Source organism: Callithrix jacchus, chromosome 22 (assembly GCF_049354715.1).
Source record: "Callithrix jacchus isolate 240 chromosome 22, calJac240_pri, whole genome shotgun sequence".
NCBI lineage: Eukaryota > Metazoa > Chordata > Mammalia > Primates > Cebidae > Callithrix > Callithrix jacchus.
This window is the reverse complement of record NC_133523.1, coordinates 41,208,429-41,226,610: the sequence shown is the minus strand read 5'-3', so window position 1 is coordinate 41,226,610 and position 18,182 is coordinate 41,208,429. Positions and strand designations below refer to the sequence as shown.

At 58.2% G+C, this 18,182-nt stretch overlaps 2 protein-coding genes across 10 annotated transcripts; both read right to left on the bottom strand.

Moving 5' to 3' along the window:
• Positions 1-597: 597 nt before the first annotated feature.
• Positions 598-1,430, bottom strand: INAFM1 (InaF motif containing 1). The gene has a single exon (XM_035284312.3). The coding sequence runs from the start codon at positions 1,378-1,380 to the stop codon at positions 940-942; it is 441 nt and encodes a 146-aa protein (XP_035140203.1). The 5' UTR covers positions 1,381-1,430; the 3' UTR covers positions 598-939.
• CCDC9 (coiled-coil domain containing 9) lies at positions 598-17,955 on the bottom strand. Of its 9 annotated transcripts, XM_035284310.3 has the most exons (16): positions 17,871-17,955; positions 16,089-16,162; positions 15,820-15,924; positions 14,094-14,195; positions 13,692-13,934; positions 11,517-11,600; positions 11,264-11,437; positions 9,787-9,968; positions 5,782-5,828; positions 5,544-5,679; positions 5,115-5,208; positions 4,641-5,028; positions 4,182-4,274; positions 2,845-2,894; positions 1,759-2,287; positions 598-917 (listed from the first exon to the last, which is right to left on the bottom strand). In XM_035284310.3, exons 2-15 carry the CDS (start codon positions 16,089-16,091, stop codon positions 2,270-2,272), a joined length of 1,719 nt encoding a protein of 572 aa, XP_035140201.1. In that variant the 5' UTR covers positions 16,092-16,162; positions 17,871-17,955; the 3' UTR covers positions 598-917; positions 1,759-2,269. The 9 variants fall into 9 exon arrangements, with proteins under 9 accessions (XP_035140201.1, XP_035140197.1, XP_035140196.1 ...); XM_035284306.3 differs by lacking the exons at positions 598-917; positions 1,759-2,287; positions 17,871-17,955 and adding exons at positions 16,353-16,476; positions 16,810-17,100 and having other exon boundaries at positions 2,416-2,894; XM_035284305.3 differs by lacking the exons at positions 598-917; positions 1,759-2,287; positions 17,871-17,955 and adding exons at positions 16,353-16,476; positions 16,570-16,845 and having other exon boundaries at positions 2,416-2,894.
• Positions 17,956-18,182: the final 227 nt, after the last annotated feature.

Genomic DNA, 18,182 nt, shown 5'->3' with positions numbered 1-18,182 from the left:
CTTCCCCAGCAGCTAGACCTCAGTTTCCTGGCCTTGATTTCCTAGCAGTGTGGCAGGCCAGAGAGGCCACAACAGTCTTCCAAGGCAGCGCAGGGCTTTGGTCTTTTGTTCTGAGATTTCCAGACAGGCTGAGAAGCAGCCCCCCACCCCCACCACCACCGCCATGCACCCTCATCTCTCTGACCCCAGGAAGAGGGCCAGCATCACTCCCTCTCAGCAGCCAACTGAGATCCCCATGTGATTTAGCCTCTGTCCCTGACGTGATAATCACACTAACAGCAATTCCCAGAACCCCAGCTATTATCCTAAATCATCCCACCCCTCCTGTCTCCTGTACTGTAACAGAGAACACTCTGCTTCTCTCCAGAGACATTTGTCCTCTGCTCCGAGCACACAAAAAACTGGGAAGCCCTTCCCACTGTCTGACCTTCAAAGGTCCTGCTGCTGCTAAGCTTCTCCTTACTCCAATCAAGAACAGAAAGACACCTTAAGGAAGGGGAACAGCCCGGCCTGGACAAGACAGACAAAAGCCATACCCCAGGAAGGTGTTCCCCACACAAACTTGGTGGGGGGCATCTCCACAGACAACAGGACAGGCACAGCACAAGGCAGCCGGGGCTGTGGTTTATTGCAGATGGACACGGATTCAGGGAGGTGAGGAGGCAGATGGGCTGTGGGTTCTGTGCTCAGCATCCCACAGGGGGAGGGGCAGGTGACAGAGGTCAGGATGGGGTCTTCCTGATGGTGGAGGATCCGGCCTGACCACAGAGGAGCTGCAAGAAGCAAGGCCCCGAGCCGGCACCCCCTGGGCCCCCATTCCTCAGGATGAGGACTCCGGAGACGCTGGGCGATGTCATTAGGAAGGATCCCCGGCGCATCCGCAGTGTGGAGCACAGAGCTCTCGAGGACTGGCGATCCTGGTTGGGGTGGAAGGGATGGTTACCCGGGTCCTCGCCCCTCCGAGGCCTCCGGCGTCTCTCCGGGTGTCTGGCGGCTCGGGCGGCGGCCCGGGTTGCTGTAGCGGCGGCGGCGGCGGCGGCGGCGGCTCAGCTGCAGCTGGAGTTGCGGTCGCGGGCCGCCGGGGACTCCCAGGAGGCAGGAGACGGAGGCAGCGGCGGGCGCCGGGACAGGCGGTGCGCCCGGGCGGTTGGCACACGGAGCGGCCGGCGCGCTGGGCTGTGGGCCGGCGGGCGCCGCGGGGGACCGCGTGGGCACCCAGATGAGACCGTAGTACACGGCGAGCAGGACGGCGGCCAAAGAGACGCAGAGGAAGTAGGCGCAGACCGGGGCCAGGCGGAGCCAGCGTCCCCGCGGGCCCTCGCTCAGCCCCGCACCGCCGGGGCTCTCGCCACCGCCGCCCACGCAGCTGGTGCCCCGCATCCCCGCAGCCCAGTCGGCCCCGCGCCGCGGACCGCACAGGCCCCGCCCCCGCTAGGCCCCGCCCCCGCCCCGCAGGACCGCCCCGCGCTCCAAATCGCCCACCTCCGGCCCCACCCCCGCCAGGCATGGTCACACCCCCGCGCGAGCGGCCGCCTCTGCATCCTTAGGCCCACCTCCCCCCCAACCACCGCCCCGCGGAGGCTCTAGTCCCGCTCCCGCGCTTAGCCCCACCACCGCTATCACCGCCTCCTCCCACTACAACCCTGTCCGCTCCCCGGACCCGGACTTCATCCAGTCCAGGCGTCTAGCCCGCCTCGGAGCCCGCCCCCTCATCCCGCCCAAGCCCCGCCTGGAGCCCTGCCCCGCCTGGGGCCCTACCCCGCCCTCCGCCGCAGCCAGGCTCAGTTCTCTCTTCCCGTCGGACCGTCTACTCCGCCCTCTGGCTCCCACACTCTAGTCAGGAGTCCCCGCTTTCCTTCTCCGCGGGCTCCCACTCGGCACCCTGCCCGCGCCCCCGCTGGCGGCTCCGCCGCATGCCCGTGACAGGAGACCCAGCGCCGCGCCCTGACCCCGCCCCCTGCTCTAACTCCGCCTGCCCGGATTTCGGCCCCGCCCCGCGGGACCCGCCCACCTCCAGACACGCTCAGCCGCCCTTTCAGGTGTCCTCAGCATCACCTCAGGCTCCCAGGTTCCAGCTCCGCCCCTAACGTCAAACGCGCCCCTTCTCCCAGCTGCTCCCCCACCGTCAGCTTCTCCCGGTCCCTAGAGCCATGGGGTCCAGACTAGGCTCTGGGGAAGAGAGAGCACAGCCTGGAAATCCAGATAAACCCTTCCTGACGACCCCTCCCCATCAAGGTGGGGACGCTTCAGTCCCCTCCCAGCAGCGTCTTCAGGAATTCGGGGAGGCCTGCAGGAGGGGGGAGGGAAGACGGATCAGGGAGGTGAAGGAAGACCCCCTTCCTCCCGCCTCTTCCGCCATGGAAAAGCCCGCCAAGCACAGCGACCCAGCCTGCCCCTCCAGAAACAGTTCAAGGGTGAGCGGAAGCACTGCGTTTAATAGGACAGGGCTGGCGCCCGAGTAAGTCAAGCCCTTCGGAAGAGTCACCGGCTATCTGCTAGGCCCGGGTACAATCATGGAGGCGGGAGATTCGGCCTGGGGACTGCCCCGAGCCGCCCAGGGCCTCCATGAGAGGCTAATGCGGAGGAGTCCCAGCCGTCCGGGTGCCGCGACATCCCCCGTTTGTAGGGGCCAGCACCGATTACTGCCCCGGCCTCGCCCAGCTCGCAGACCCTGGCTCCTCCCCCCTCACATTTAACCCTCTCCTGGCTGGAATGTGGTAGCAGAGGATAGAGGAGCGAGGCGGTGGGAGGTTAGTGCAGAGCGCAGAGGCCGCGGTCCGGCGGGCGCGGTCAGCGAGCGGCCCCCGGGGGCGGAGGGGCCGCCACCACCTTGCAGAAACGCACCCTCTGGAAGTCAGTGATCTCCGCCGTCTCCTGGCCCTCGGGACCCGCCTCTGGGGAGAGAAGGGGCTGAGTCAGCAGAGGGGAGCGGTCTCCCCACCTCCCCGCAGGCCCAGGACCCCCCTCGTCTAGCCACGCCCCTCACCCCGTTGTAGCCTGGCCACTGCGGGCCTGGCGCTAAGCGGCTTACGGGCCCTGGACTCTTAATCCTGTCAGCGGACCCATGCAGCAGCAAACATCCCCAACAGAACCCTGTTTACAACCGAGGAAACGCAGGTGTGGCGAGATCTGCCTCCCAACACGTGGCCTAAGGCAGACCGGGCCCCGCGCCACCCGCCGCTGCAAACTGTCCTCTCCCACCCCCGCCAACCTCCACCAAAACAGTCCTAGAGGAGCCGCCCTCCCCTCTCCTTCCCCAGCCTGCTATTCTAAACCAATCCTTCCTCTGTTCGGCCCCCAAATCCTAATCCCACTCTGCGGGGAGGGGAGGCCGTCCGAGATTCGAAATCTTATTCCCACGGGGTTTAAGAGAGGGGCCTGGCCTCTTGCTCGCACTCCGTCGGTCCCAAAATTCTGATCGGGTCTGCATCTCTATTCTAATTTGCCCCAGTAGGCTGCACCTCAAAAACTGATCCCAGCCACAGTTAAATCCAGTTTTCTGCCCTTGCCCATCTGTTTGGCCTTTTCCAGACAGTTCCATTTCGAAGTCCACCTTTAGCTCCTGCCCTAGGACACCAAGCCCCAACATCCCTCCTTTTTTTTGTTTGTTTGTTTTTTTTTGAGACGGAGCCTCGCTCTGTCTCCTAGGTGGGAGTGCAGTGGAGCAATTTCGGCTCACTCCAGCCTCCGCCTCCCAGGTTCAAACGATCCTCCTGCCTCTCAAGTAGCTGGGATTACAGGCGTGCACCACCCCCCCCCAGCTAATTTTATTTTAGTAGAAACGGGGTTTCACCATGTTGGACACACTGGTCTCACACTCCTTAACTCAAGTGATCTGCCCACTCTGGCCTCCCCACGTGCTGGGATTACAGGCATGAGCCACCGTGCCCCACTGCATCCCATTACTCTTAAACCGGTGCTTTCTAAAACCCCGAGCTGGACCCCGAAATTCTAATCCTTTCCTCATCCCACCTCCTCGACCTCCACCCACATACCCAAATTCCGATTGGCTTGGCCCGTAAAGCCGCCCCTCAGCTCCACCCCCACATCTCTATCTCAGCCCTTCTCATTTCACCAATTGGTCCCATTGCTGCCTACACACATTCCACTCCCCCCAAGCTCTCAGCCCCAGAGAAAGAGGAAGCAGCAGCCTCCACCCCCTGCCCCATGCACTCCCCCACCTGGAGTTGCCTCAGACCCCTCCTCTTCAGCTTTCTGGGATCCTGGGAGGCTGGGCCCGCTCTCCAGGGAAGCCGGGGCTGACTGGTCACCTCCTAGGGAAGGGGAGGCCCAGTCAAGCCCCCTTTCCAACTTGACATCTCCCCACCCCAAGAGAGAAGGCCCAGGGGGAGTTGGTGGGGGGGGGGTTCAAGGACACACCTGGGGGAATGTTATTTGAGGATGTGAATTCTTTATTGGGGAGGGGGCTCGAAAAGCTGGGGCAGGCTCCTGGAATGGGCATTCCAGAGACAGGCATGACAGTACAGAGGGGCATGGGCTGCCCTCCCCAGCTGACAGGGCTGTGGGGCACACTGGGTCCTGGGGCCCAGCCCGAGGGTCCCCACCAGTCACACCCCTCCAGCGCACTCATTCACACACAGACAGCCAGTTTCATGCATTCCCAAAAGGCCAGGCCTCACCCGGAGAGAGGGCGCCAGCCGGGTGGGTAGTCCGGGGAGAATTCAGCTCCACCTCTTCACCCCAATCGGACACAGGCTGGTGGCCACTGGGTGGCGAGAAAGGGCTGGAAGGTGTGGCAGGGGCCTGGGGCTCCGGCAGGGGCTCCTCCGGCCTGAAGGGGGCTCCATGGGCCTGCTCACTGCAGGGGCTCTGGGTAGGGCTGGCTGCCGAAGGGGCTTCGTGGTCTTGGGCTGGTTCCTCCTCCTCATCACCTCCTTCTTCCGCCTCAATCTCCTCCTCGTCCTCACTTATGTCCTCCCATTCTTCATCCTCTTCCCCCTCATTCTCCTCATTCTCTTCCCCCTCATCTTCAGGAGGCTGGTGGGCAGGTGCTGGGGTCTCAGGTGGCTGTGGGGACACAGGCAGGTCAGGGCAAGGCATGGGCTCTGAGTCCCCATCCCAGGCCCATGCCCTGAACCGCAGCCTGGCCTCACCTGCATGGGTGTCTCCACGAGGGGAGTGGGCTCTGGAGCCTCAGGGGCTGGAGATGCTGCCCTCTCTTTTGTCTCCCATCGGTCATCATGGTCACTAGAATGGACAGAGAGTGGACAGGAGAAAGGGGCTTCCTGACTCCACCCTCCTTAGGGAGGAGCTACCCGGAGCACATGGCATGCTGGAGCACTGAGGGAATGGCGGAGGTGTGTCCCAGGTGTCAGGGACAGATAGAAGGCGGAGCAGGTGGCAGGAGGGGACATGGGTGAGGCAGAAAGGATAAAACCAAGAGCCAGATTCCAAGCCCCTGAAACCAAGTACCTGTGAGATAGACAGGGCCAAGACAAAGACAGGGACAGACATGTGCCCACACCTTCACAGCAAGCTAGGGAAAGCCCTGGGGTGTGCAAGCTTCGGAAAGGGTGCCCCACCTGTAGGCCCAGGGTGCTGACTTGGACTGGGGCCGGCTGCTCTTTCTCCTCCTGCGGCTGCTAGACTCGGCTTTGTGCTGGGACAGGAACTCTCCAAAAGTAGGGGGCTTCGGGGGCCGGGCCCAGGCCTGGTCATCTGCAACAGAACACCCAGGCATTATCAGGAAGGGAGGGTCGTGGCACACACCACCCCCAACTCCCAGGACCTGCCTGACCCCAGCGAAGGGCACCCACTCACCATAGCGGTGGGATGGTTCTCGAGCAGGGACTGGGCCGTCCTTGAACCTGGGGAAAGATAACGGGTAAGCAGGCAGGTGGGGACAGGGTAGCAAGAGGAGCAAGTTGACATAGGAGGTCAAGGTCAGATATCAGAGCAGAGACAGATGGCCACACAGGGCCAGGCATGGTGGTGCACACTGTAATCCCAGCTACTCGGAGGCTGAGGAGGGAGGACTGCTTGAGCCTGTGAGTTCAAGGCTGCAGTGAGCCGTGATCAAGCCACTGCACTCAAGTCTGGGTGACAGCAAGAGACCCTATCTCAAAAAAAAAAGAATGGACCAGGGCAAAGCTGACATCATAGTGACAAATCAAAAGATGCAGAACGTGGCCACCAAAACAAAAATTTGGATCACAACAGACCCCTGCCCAAGTACATGACCTCCAGCTCCCTGTCTGACCTTTCCCACCAGTCCTCACCTCTCCAGCCAGGCAGGCTCTTCCCCACACCTAGCTCCTGCCTCACGGCCTCGCCGCCTGCTCCCAGGACGCTCTTCCCCCATTTTTCAGTGGCTCATTCCTCACCGCCTTCAGGGCTCCGCTCAGAGGCCTTCCTGAAACCCCAGCCAGGAAACCAGTAGGGCTGGGCACAGTGGCTCATGCCTGTAATCCCAACACTTTGGGAGGCCAAGGTGGGCGGATCACTTGAGGCCAGGAGTTAGAGACCAGGATTGTGGGTAACACCCCCATGGGACCCGAGGAAGGAGAACTGTCCAGACCCCAGGCACGACTGGTACCTGGAGAATACCTTACAGTGTCCTTGCTCAGCTGCTTCCTTTATATAATCCTTCATATACAATCATACATTAGTTTATAGAATTAGTGCTTGAAGTATAACTTACTGCTCACATATATCCAGCATGCTTAGTTCTATATAATCATATCGGTATTGTAGTCGGAGCTGTACTGACATATTTACTGCTGATTTATATAATCCTTCTATATAACCATATAGTAGTTTATAGTAGGGGGAATGCCTCCAACAGTCACAGAACAGAAGCAGTACATGGGAAAACAGCCAGACCAGGATGAGAACCAAAGATCCAGGTGGTGGCGTCCCTTCCTGAAAGGGCATACGCTGTATGGCAGGTTGGAGCAAGAGCCCCTCCTCCTGATAAAGGAGGTGTAGCACCTGCATCCAGCTCCTGCGGAAAGTAGGCCTCAGGCCTGAGATCCTGGAATTAACCGAGGGAGAAGAACCCCTCTGGTGTGACCAGTCACGGCGCTGTACACTCTGTCACTTTTCTCCATTCTGTGCTAGCTCAAAGAATCCTCCCATAAATATCTTAAAAGAGCACAAGTCTATCAGCTCCCACTGCATTGGCTTACAGTATCCTTCTATTAGAAATCCTTTGAAGTCTCCAGCTCCCAGATAAGAAGTGTTGCGCACGACACCTGTTGCACACAGCCCACCTCCTTGCCTCGGTGACCTAATGGGGGTAAGCCCCTTTTCTATACACAACCCTCAACTACTGTGCATGGCACGGCCCCCTACTGTAGGCTTTGTAATAGGGCATACATGTGAGTTATAAGTGAGGGGACCACCCCCAGGTGACATAATGGGGTGGTCCCCTCACTTATAACTCACATGTATGCCCTATTACAAAGCCTACAGATGATGACCTCACTCACAACCCTGCCCCCTGCTTGTACCTAATAAACACAGATGCTCTGGGACATTTGGGGGCCTCGCCAATCTCCACTCACAGGTGGTGTGGCTCCCCGAGTCCAGATGCTCTTCACCACTTCTTCAGTGTCCTGTCTCTTTACCTCTTGGATCCTGCAACTCAACACAGCATAAGGGACACCCCACAACCCTGTGGGGCCTCCAAAGCCCTACACAGGATTAAACCATCTCTTTTTTTTTGAGATGGAGTTTCGCTCTTGTTACCCAGGCTGGTGTGCAATGGCGTGATCTCGGCTCACCGCAACCCCCGCTTCCCGGGTTCAGCCAGTTCTCCTGCCTCAGCCTCCTGAGTAGCTGGGACTACAGGCATGCGCCACCATTCCCAGCTAATTTTTTATATTTTTTTAGTAGAGACGTGGTTTCACCATGTTGACCAGGATGGTCTCGATCTCTTGACCTCGTGATCCACCCGCCCCGGCCTCCCATAGTGCTGGGATTACAGGCTTGAGCCACCGCGCCTGGCCAGGATTAAACCATCTCTACTAAAAATACAAAAATTAGCCGGGCATGGTGGCAGGCACCTGTAATCTCAGCTACTCGGGAGGCTGAGACAGGAGAATCACTTGAACGCAAGAGGCAGAAGTTGCAGTGAGCTGAGATAGTGCCACTGCACTCTAGTCTGGATGACAGAGCAAGACTCCATCTCAAAAAAAAAAAAGGTATTATTACACAAAATATCTAAGTCTAAAATTCTACCCCCCACCCTGGCTGCTTCCTCTGCTTCACTATCTTTCCAGACCTGACATTACACCTCATTACCCGCCTTGCCCACTACACTCTTATTCCGCAAAGGCAGAAATGTTTCATTTGCCACTGTTACCTAGAACTTTCCATAACATAGGGAGACTCAAATATGTGCTGACAAAAGCAAGGCACCATACATTTTTTAAATTTTTTATACAGACGGGGTTTCTCCACGTTGGTCAGGCCGGTCTAGAACTCCCAACCTGAGATGATCCACCCAACTCGGCCTCCCAAAGTGCTGCGTTTAGAGGCGTGAGCCACCGCGCCCAGCGGCATTTTTTTTTTTTTTTAATAGATGGGGTTTCACCATGTTGGTCAGGCCGGTCTTAAACTCCCGACCTCAGATGATCCACCCGCCTTGGCCTCCAAAGTGCTTGGATTACAGGCATGAGCCACCACACCCAGCCCGCATTTTTCTTTAAAGACAGGTTCTTGCTTTGTGGTCCAGGCAGGAGTACAGCAGCGTGATAATGGCTCACTGCAGACCCCCTGGGTTAGGCAATCCTCCAGCCTCGGCCTCCCAAAATGCTGGGATTACATGTGAGTCACTACACCCAGCCATGAATGAAAACCTTCAGCACAGGAAAGAATGGGGGGGTGATGTAAAACCTAATGGTGCTGATCTTTCAAGACTGCCATATATCGGCTCTTCCAGAACCTTCTGCTTCTCAGCTATGGAAGTTAGTCCTCATGTGGATGATGCGGTGAGGCCTTTAAGTCTGACTGAATGCGAGGACACAGTGAAACTTGAGGGTAATGACGCCACTGGGATAAGAAGGTGGTGGTGAGGCATGGAGAGACGTTCAGGGATCTGGGTTAGTGGGGACAGGTCAGAGGCGGGTGGGAGGATGCAAAGGTCTAATCACTGTTCAGCAGCCTTCACGAGCACCACCGCCACCGGAGATCCTATCCACTCGAGTGAGTGGAGCTTATTTCCCGGCCCCAGTGAGGCGGGTTATGCTGGCGAACAGGACCGGGAAGTGTGCCCGCTTGTGCATCTGCCCTGTCAGCACAAGCACTCCCCAGGCAGCTGCTACCCCCAGCCTGGACAGCAGAATGACCACCCTGGAGCAGAGTGAGTTCGCCCTGCCACAAGGAGCCAAGCCCCATGGGACTCACAGCTTAGCATCCAGCCTGGATCAGCTGAGCCCAGCTCACCCGTGAACACATAAAAAACGCTCTCATCCCAGCTACTTGGGAGGCTGAGTCAGGAGAATTGCTTGAACCCAGGAGGTGGAGGCTGATGGGCCAAGATCCTGCCACTGCACTCCAGCCTGAGTGACAGAGTGAGACTCCTGTCTCCAAAAAAAAAAACCCAGAAATGCTCTCCTGTGCTGCTGAGATCTGAGCTGACCCACGGCATCTCAAAATACGGCAGTCACTCACTCATACGCAGCAGGAGAAACCAGGGAGAAGCACAGGATTTACAAGTCAGGGCCAAGGTCAGGGAGCCCAGGGAGGAGCGGGGAGGGGAACTGGGGGGGAGCAGGGAAGGGAACAGGGAGGGATCGGGAGGGGAGCGGCAAGGGGACTCACATCCCATCAGTCTTCTCCGCGTCCCACTCGCGCCGCCACTGGCCAGTGGGCTTGCGGTGTCTCTGCAGCCGCTCCTGGTCGATCTTCTCCCTCTCCTGCTTCCAGCGCAGGTACTCTGACCGCTCCCGGCCCGTCATGGACAGCGTCATATCTCCAGTACTGCCCAGGCCAGCTCGGCGGCCCTGCCCCCCAGTGCACAGGTAGTCAGGGCACTGTCGCACATCCCACCCCATTCCTAAGCCCCCAGGCACATCCACTTGCTCAGGTTCACACAGGGAAGCGGTGACAAGGCAGAAATCACAACTAAGTCAGCTCGGGTGGCACCTCCTCAGAGAGGCCCTCCCAGATCTCCTAAGTAGCATCCCTCTGTCCCCTCAGCTGCTGGATTTTTCTCCACAACAGTTGGCAGGGCCTCTTACTATGTTTTCATTTACTCAGCTCAGGGGATCTGCCTCAAAACTCTAATCCCCAGCTCCTAACACAGTGCCTATGAAAGAAAAAAAAGCCAGGCGCAGTGGCTCACACCTGTAATCCCAGCACTTTGGGAGGCTGAGACAAGTGGATCACGAAGTCAGGAAACCAAGACCAGCCTGGCCAACAGGGTGAAACCCTGTGTCTACTAAAAATACAAAACTTAGCTGGGTGTGGTGACACCCGCCTATAATCCCAGCTACTCAGGAGGCTGAGACAGGAGAATTGCTTGAACTCGGGAAGTGGAGGTTGCAATGAGCTGCAGCCCAGGTGACAGAGCAAGACTGTCTCAAAAAAAAGAAAAACAGTGCCTGGCACATAGTAGGTGCCCAGTAAACAATACTAAACATACCATAAAGCAGTAACAACTAGAGCAGTGTGGTACTGGGAGAAGAATCAACAGACGGACAATTTAGGACCACCAAGTGCAAGGACATTGCCCCTCCCTCCCCTCCCAGGCCTGGTCCCCACTCCTCACACAGCACCTGCCACCTGGTAGGTGCCTCACAAATGCCGGTGTCATTAACAATGAGGAATGACTTGCCTCAGCAGGAAACAAAACACACAATAAATCCTTAATAATTAAAATCCTGGCCAACCGCAGTGCCTCACACCTGTAATCCCAGCATTTCGGGAGGCCAAGGCACGTGGATCACTTGAGGTCAAGAGTTCGAGACCAGCCTGTCCAACGTGCTGAAACACTGTCTCTACTAAAAATACAAAAAAAAATTAGCCAGATGTGGTGGTGCTCACCTGTAATCCCAGCTACTTGGGAGGCTGAGGCAGGAGAATTGCTTGAACCCGGGAGGTGAAGGTTGCAGTGAGCCAAGATGGTGCCACTGCACTCCAGCCTGGGTGACAGAGCAAGACCCCGTCTCAAATGAAAAAAAAACATTGTGTGTGCTATGGCACAAATAAGGAGAGGCCCCACTGCCCTCATCTGTCTGGTTGCCACCGCACACAGTCCGCATCAGAGCCGTGGGGTGTCCCAGCTGCCATCACCCACCTGCCGCTCATGCTCGAGGCCACAGCGCACCCGCTCAAAGTCGGAGCCCCCCCAGTTGCGCCCATGCCGGCGGCTGTCCTCCCGGCGGTCCCGCTCAGACTCTTCCAGGGGCCCGCTGCGTCGCCGGGGGTCATCCAGGAAGTTCCGCACAGGGTTGGGCTCGAGCACCCCTTCCTGCAGGCACGGGAGCAGGGGGTTGGCACAGGCTCCGCACCCGGGCTCAGCCCACCATGGGAACACTCACACCACTGACCCGCTGGTTGCGCTCATACTCTGCGATCTTCTCCATCTCCTCGTTCATCTTCTCAATGTTCTGCCTGCGCCGCTCCTCCCACTCCTGGGGGGATAAGGACAGACACACCCCACTTCAGGGAGAACTATGAAGCCGAAGGTGCAGGAGGGGACCACCCCACAGGCCTGAGGTGGCTCTCCTTGGACTGGCCTCCTGGCCAGGCAGGTCCTTGGTGGGCATTTGCTCTCAGCGTCTCTGGGTCAGAGGTGAACTGGTACGGCTGGCTCACCCGGCCTAGACTACGCGAACAACTATACGCTGCACTCACTTTTCTACTGGGGAGTCTGGAATTTCAGTCACACTAGACAGAGGCGGCCTGCATTCAAAACCAGCCTCCAGGCTGACGTGGTGGCTCACACCTCTAATCTGAGCACTTTGATTGGCTAAGGCAGGAGGACTGCTTAAGCCCAGGAGTTCCAGGCCAGACTAGGCAACACAGCAAGACCCTGTCTCTACAAAAAATGTTAAAAGTTAGCCAGGTGTGGTGGCACACATCTGCAGTCCCACCTACTCAGGAGGCTGAGGCTGGAGGATGCCCTGAGGCCAGGTGGTCAAGGCTACAGTGAGCTATGACTGTGCCATTGCACTCTTGCCTGGGTGACAGAGCAAGATCTTGTCTCTACAAAATAAATAGGCCAGGCTCAGTGGCTCACACCTGAAAATCCCAGCACTTTCGGAAGCTGAGGTGGGTGGATCACATGAAGTCGGGAGTTTGAGACCAGCCTGATCAACATGGAAAAACCCTGTCTCTACTAAAAATACAAAATCAGCTGGGTGTGGCAGTGCATGCTCATAATCCCAGCTACGTTGTGGGAGGCTGAGGCAGGAGAATCACTTGAACCTGGGAGGCAGAGGCTGTGATGCGCCCAGATCACACCACTGCACTCCAGCCTAGGCAATAAGAACAAAACTCCATCTCAAAAAAAAAAAAATACAAAAATTAGCTGGGTGTGGTGGCACACACCTGTAATCCCAGCTACTCGGGAGGCTGAGGCGGGTGGATCACCTGAAACCAGGGGCAGAGGTTGCAGTGAGCCAACATTGTGCCACTGCACTCCAGCATGGCAACAGAATGAGACTGTCTCAAAAAGGAAAAAAAAAAGCAAGAATCTGTCCCTGAGTGACATCACGGAGCAGGGCCTCACCCAATGAACCTGCCGCCTCCCTGCAGGGTTCAGCATATAAGAGAGAAATAGCCAGGTGCAGTGGCTCAGGCCTGTAATCCCAGCACTTTGGGAGGCTAACACAGGTGGATCGTGAGGTCAGAAGTTCAAGACCAGCCTGGCCAAGATGGTGAAACCCCATCTCTACTAAAAATACAAAAATTAGGGGCCAGGCGCAGTGGCTCACGACTGTAATCTCAACACTTTAGGAGGCTGAGGCAGGCGGATCACTTGAGGTCAGGAGTTCAAGACCAGCCTAGCCAACATGGGGAAACCCCGTCTCTACTAAAAATGCAAAACTTAGCCAAGCATGGTGGCGGGTGCCTGTAATTCCAGCTACTCAGGAGGCTGAGGAAGGAGAATCACTTGAACCTGGGAGGCAGAGATGCAGTGAGCCAAGATCACACCACTGTACTCCAGCCCGGGTAACAGCAAAACTCAGTCTCAAAAAAATTAAAGAAAAAAAAAGATCACTGCTCCCACAAAGCCAGGAACTAAGACAAATATACAGAAACAGAATGCCCCAGAGCCTGTGCTCACAAGCATACCAGACAGACAAGACAGACAGTGCCCGAAAGGGAGGAGAGACAGGGACAGAGGATGAGCAGGCAAGTGTGCACCGAAGAGTGAGAAAAAGGAAGACAGAGAGAGGGATGGGGCGGGGGGACATGCAGCACTAGAAGAGAGGGGAGGGAAGGAAGGCGAGGAGGAATGAGAAGAGGGGGAGCAGGAGGAGGAGAGAAAGTGACAAGGAGAGGACACGCGCACTCTGGGCGGGAGGAGAGAGGGAAGGAACAGGAGGAACTAGGAGACCGGGAGCAGAGGAGGAGGAGGAGGAGGAAGAGAGAAACAGAGCCAGATGCAGAGGCTCAGAGACGCCACAAGCCGGACCCGCAGGACAGCTGTGCACCTGGGAGTAGGAACAGACAACAGAGAACCTCGGCCAGGGCTCCAGGCGCTGCCCAGACCCTACCTTGGATTTACGGTCAGAAGCGGAGGTGTCTCCAGAGAGGTGAGGGGACCCGCGGCCCCGGCCCCTCCGGCCACGGCCCCTGGCTCCTCCTCGAGGCTGCTCCCCGGGACTGCCCTCCCAGCTGCGGGATACCTGGCCCATGCTGGTGCGGCCTCCCTGCTGTGGAGGAGTCCGGCCCCCCTTGCTGGCCCCTGGGGGCCGAGGGGTCCCAGGAGACCTCCGGGAAGGACCCAGGTTCTTCTCCTGGAAGAGGGAAGATGAAGAAAGTACAGTCACTGGGCAGGAGGTATGTGGCCAGGATGGGGCCACCCACTGATACAGGACAGCTGGGGAGTCCTGGGTCCCAGCCCTCAACCCTCTGCCCCTCCCCATCCTCATGGTCCCTCACCCCCATGAGCTCACCGCCTCCAATGCCACGTTCTCCTTCTCCACTGAGCGGCCCTTCCGGGGAGCTGTGACCGCAACTCCCTCAAGTTCAGCTTTTTTACGGTCTTCCTCAATCTCCTAGGAGCAGACAGCCGGGGTAGGGAAGCATCAGCTGCCCTGTCAGCCAGACGGACTCCCACAGATCTCTGAAGGCCTCCTAAGTCTGGCCCCAGCCCAGGCCTCTCTCCTGGGCTCTGGACAAGAAAATGCTCATGTCTCTCGAGCCCCATCACGCTGCTGCCCCCAGATCGCTCCTGTGGTGCCCATCTCTGAGTAACGGCCTTCTCCAAAGCCTGTGGGACCCATGGGGTCTGGCCTTGGTACCTCCCTGACCTCGTCTCTCAATCACTCCAGCTTCCTTGCTGTTCCCAGAACATACCAGATTCAAACCTGCCTCAGGGGCTTTGCACCAGCAGACCCTCTGCCAGGAACACTCTTCTCCCAGAGATCCTCCCACCCCTCACCTCCTGCAGGTCTCCACTCCAATGCTGCCTTCTCTGAGGCCTTCCCTAGCGCCCCACGGAAACCAGCTCCCCTGCTACCCTCTCTGTTTTCATCCCATTCACACCCAGCACGGTGTGTGTCTTGCTCACTGTCTGCTTCCTCCATTATGACAGAATCTGCCTGGGGTCAGTGATGTATGTCACTGACATGTATCCCAAGCCTAGAACACTGCCTGGCCCACAAGGGAAACTCAACGTGCCTTTTTAAAAATGAATGAATACATGAAGAGTGAATAAATGAAACCGCTGCCTCCTCCCAGATCCCATCTCAGGGACAGCCACACCACCTACTCAGGGGCTTTGTCCTAAATGCGCCCTCATCGTCCCGCTGCCCGCAACAGCCCATCAGTAACTAAGTCCCTCTCTACAGCCCGGCCCTGAGCCAGGCATCTCTCTCCCACTAGGGTTCCAGCCCCAGCTTCCTCCTTGGTCTCTGGGCTCCGGTATCACCTCCTCCCACCTACCACCAGACAGCACCCAGAGGCATCTTCCTAAAGAGGTATTCTGACGGGTCCCACCCCTGCTCAAGGCCCTCCCTGGCTCCCCAGTGACCTCAGGGGAAAGTCCAAACTCAGCCTGGTGGCATTCAAGGTCCCGTACAGCCTGGCCCCTGCTGACCTGTCCAGGTCAATTCTCTCCTTAACCTTCCAGCTTGAAGCTCCAAGCTCTCTCCTGCTTCCAACACTTGCACAAACTGTTCTTTCTGCCTGAAACATGTTCCCCTCTCCTTTTCAACTGGCTCTTATCTACTCACCACTCAATCCTCCAGCGTCCACTCCTGCAGGAAGCCCTCCCTGATATCCCCAAGGCTGGGTCAGAAGCCTCCTCTGGACTCTCACAGACCCCTGAATTTCCTGATTCCAGACTTGTCCACTGTGGGACATCCCTGAGTACAGGACTGTCTCCCTGACTAGATGGTGGGCCCTTGAGGGGCAGGCCTGGGTCTGCCTCAGTCACGGCTATATCCCCAGCACCCCTCATCACAGGGGTGGGTACGGTAAAGATCTTGGGGAATATCTGTGAACAAATGAATGAATGAATGAATAATGGAATGAAGGAAGGGATGTTAGGCTAAGGCCTTTGGCTTTTATCCTGACAGTGATGGGGAGCCATGAAAAGGTTTTAAGGAAGGGAGAGGTGAGAAAAACTCACTGCGGGGAAGAGAGGGGATGGGGTCTCCCAGGGCGGGGCTAGGGCACCTGGTAGCGCCGGATGAGGGCCTCATTCTTCCGCCGAAGAGCCTCGATCCTCTTGTCCAACTCAGCATCCTTCTCCTCCTTTGATTTCAAATCAAGTGCGGCTGCCTGAGACAGGGAGACAGTTGAGGGAGGTAAAGAAAAACCTCCATCCACACCAGGGACATTCCCCCAGGGTCTGAGAGTCTGCCCCCTGGAGCCCATCCTCCCAAGCCCCCTTCCCCAAAGCGCAGCACCCAGAGGCGTGCTACAGACCCCACTTTCAGTCTCACCATTTGGCTGGCTGGGTAGGCCCAACGTCAGAGCAAACCCCTCCTGCAGAATCTGGAAGCAGCACTGAGGGTTCCTGGGTGCAGAGAGAAAAGAAGGGCTAAGGCCAATCGGCCCCTGATCTACTTCATCCTCACAGGCACACATAAAAAACTCTGTACCCCAAGAGAATTCTAGCATTCACTCTCCCTCCCTTCTTCAACTGCTAGCTCCCACCTCTCTAAAGAAATTTAGACTCAGCTCTTTCATGATCTTTGTGGACTCACCCAGTTCCCACGTAAACGATCTAGTCAAACCGACTTTGGGGATGCTCTGGCCCCCACTCACTGCTTAAGTATCCAACACTGCTTGCTCTCCTCCAAATGCAGATTCTAGCCCAGCCTCCACACCCTGTAGAATGAGTGTTAGCCCGAATTCCTTAACTCAAGAGAGTTCCAACTGCAACCCCTTAAACCAGCCTGCACAAGAAAGTTCCAGACCCACCTCCTGGTGCCTCTCATATCCAGGCATTCTAGCTCCACCACGTAAGGTTCAGAAACATTCCCAATCCCACGCTCCAGAGAAAGTCTGAACCCCATTCTTATTGGCTGCCCAAGCTCTCAGAGAACATGCCAAGCCCGCGCCTTTCCCAGGGATGTCCTAGGCCCGTCTCGAGCACCCTAAGTAAGGGCGACAGCCTCCCGCCTCTCCCAAAAGTATTCTACACTGAGGCCCAGAACTCACTGTCGAGGCTTCCTGGAACTGACGTTTTGCCCCAGTGAATACTCCACCAGCAACAACAAGGTCAAAACTTCCCAGGCCCGCCCCAGATTCTCTGCGCAAATCTCCAGCCTCAATCCGGCTGGGAATGCCATGGCCACGCCCCCGACATCCTAGAACCCGCTCAGGCCCCGCCCCCGGCTTGGGGGATAAACTTTCTGGCCCCGCCTTTCCCGCCAGACATCTGACTCACCCCCCACCCATGGACCATTAATCTGGCCCGGCTTCCGACTTTCCCGGCCACCCTTTTTCCCCACCTCCTGGCTCCCAGGCAACAGCCTAGACCCGCCCCCACCACCTTCATTATTATTCCAGTCCCGCCCCCGACCTGCCCAGTCCACCCTCTGGCCCCGCCTCCGATTGGCCGGGCCAACTTTCTGGACACACCCCCTGACTTCCTCCCACGCCTTGTTGCGTCAGTATCCGGCCCCGCCCCTGGCTTCCCGAGCCAGGGTTCTGGCTCAGCTACCCGCTTCCCCGCCAACGCTCTGGCCGCGCCCCTGGCTCAGGCAAAACTTTCTGGCTCCACCCCCAGCATTCCCGCCAGCATCCTGGCCCCGCCCCCGGGCTCTCACTACTTTTGGCCCCGCCCCCCCTTGGCGTCAGGCTCTGGGTCCGCCCCCGACGTCCCGGCCAACAATCCGGACCCACTTCCAGCTCAGGCAAAACTTTCTAGCCCAGCCCACAGCGCTTCCGCTCCGCGTCCGGCCCCGCCCCACAGCTGTCCGAGCAACACTTTGGCCCCGCCCACAGTCCAGACACAACTTTTCGGCCCCGCCCCCAGCGGCCGGTCCAGGCTCCGGCACCGCCCCGCCCCTGGCCCGCCTCGGCCATGCCCACCCCCGCAACCGCCCGCCCCGCCAGCGCCCCGAAATGGGCGTCCTGTCCCCGCCCCCCGCAGAGTACTCCGACCCCGCCCCCGCCGGCGGCTCCTCACCCCGCCCGCTCCAACTGGCGCTCCCCGCCACGTGGGGCTTCAAGCCCCGCCTTCCTGGGCGCGCTCCCGGCCCCCTCCCTCCGGTCACCTGTCCCGGAGACCCCGCGGCGTCCGCGACTTCGGCTCCGTCGGCCTCTGCGTCCGCAGCTCCCGGGCCGCGAGCGTCACTTCCTGCCCGCACCACGTGAGGAAGGGAAATAAAGAGGGTCACTTCCGGTCCTATGGGACCGTTTCCGGGAGCTTTAAAGGGGCCGCGCCTCCGTGGTGGAGGCGGGAGCGGGGCCACCTGACTCCCACGGGTGTTCTGGAAGCTCATCCAACCTCCTTCCTGAATTACCAACACCCAGGAAAAGGAGACACCGTCCTCACTCCCTGGCCTCTACCTCTTTGTTCAAGCTAT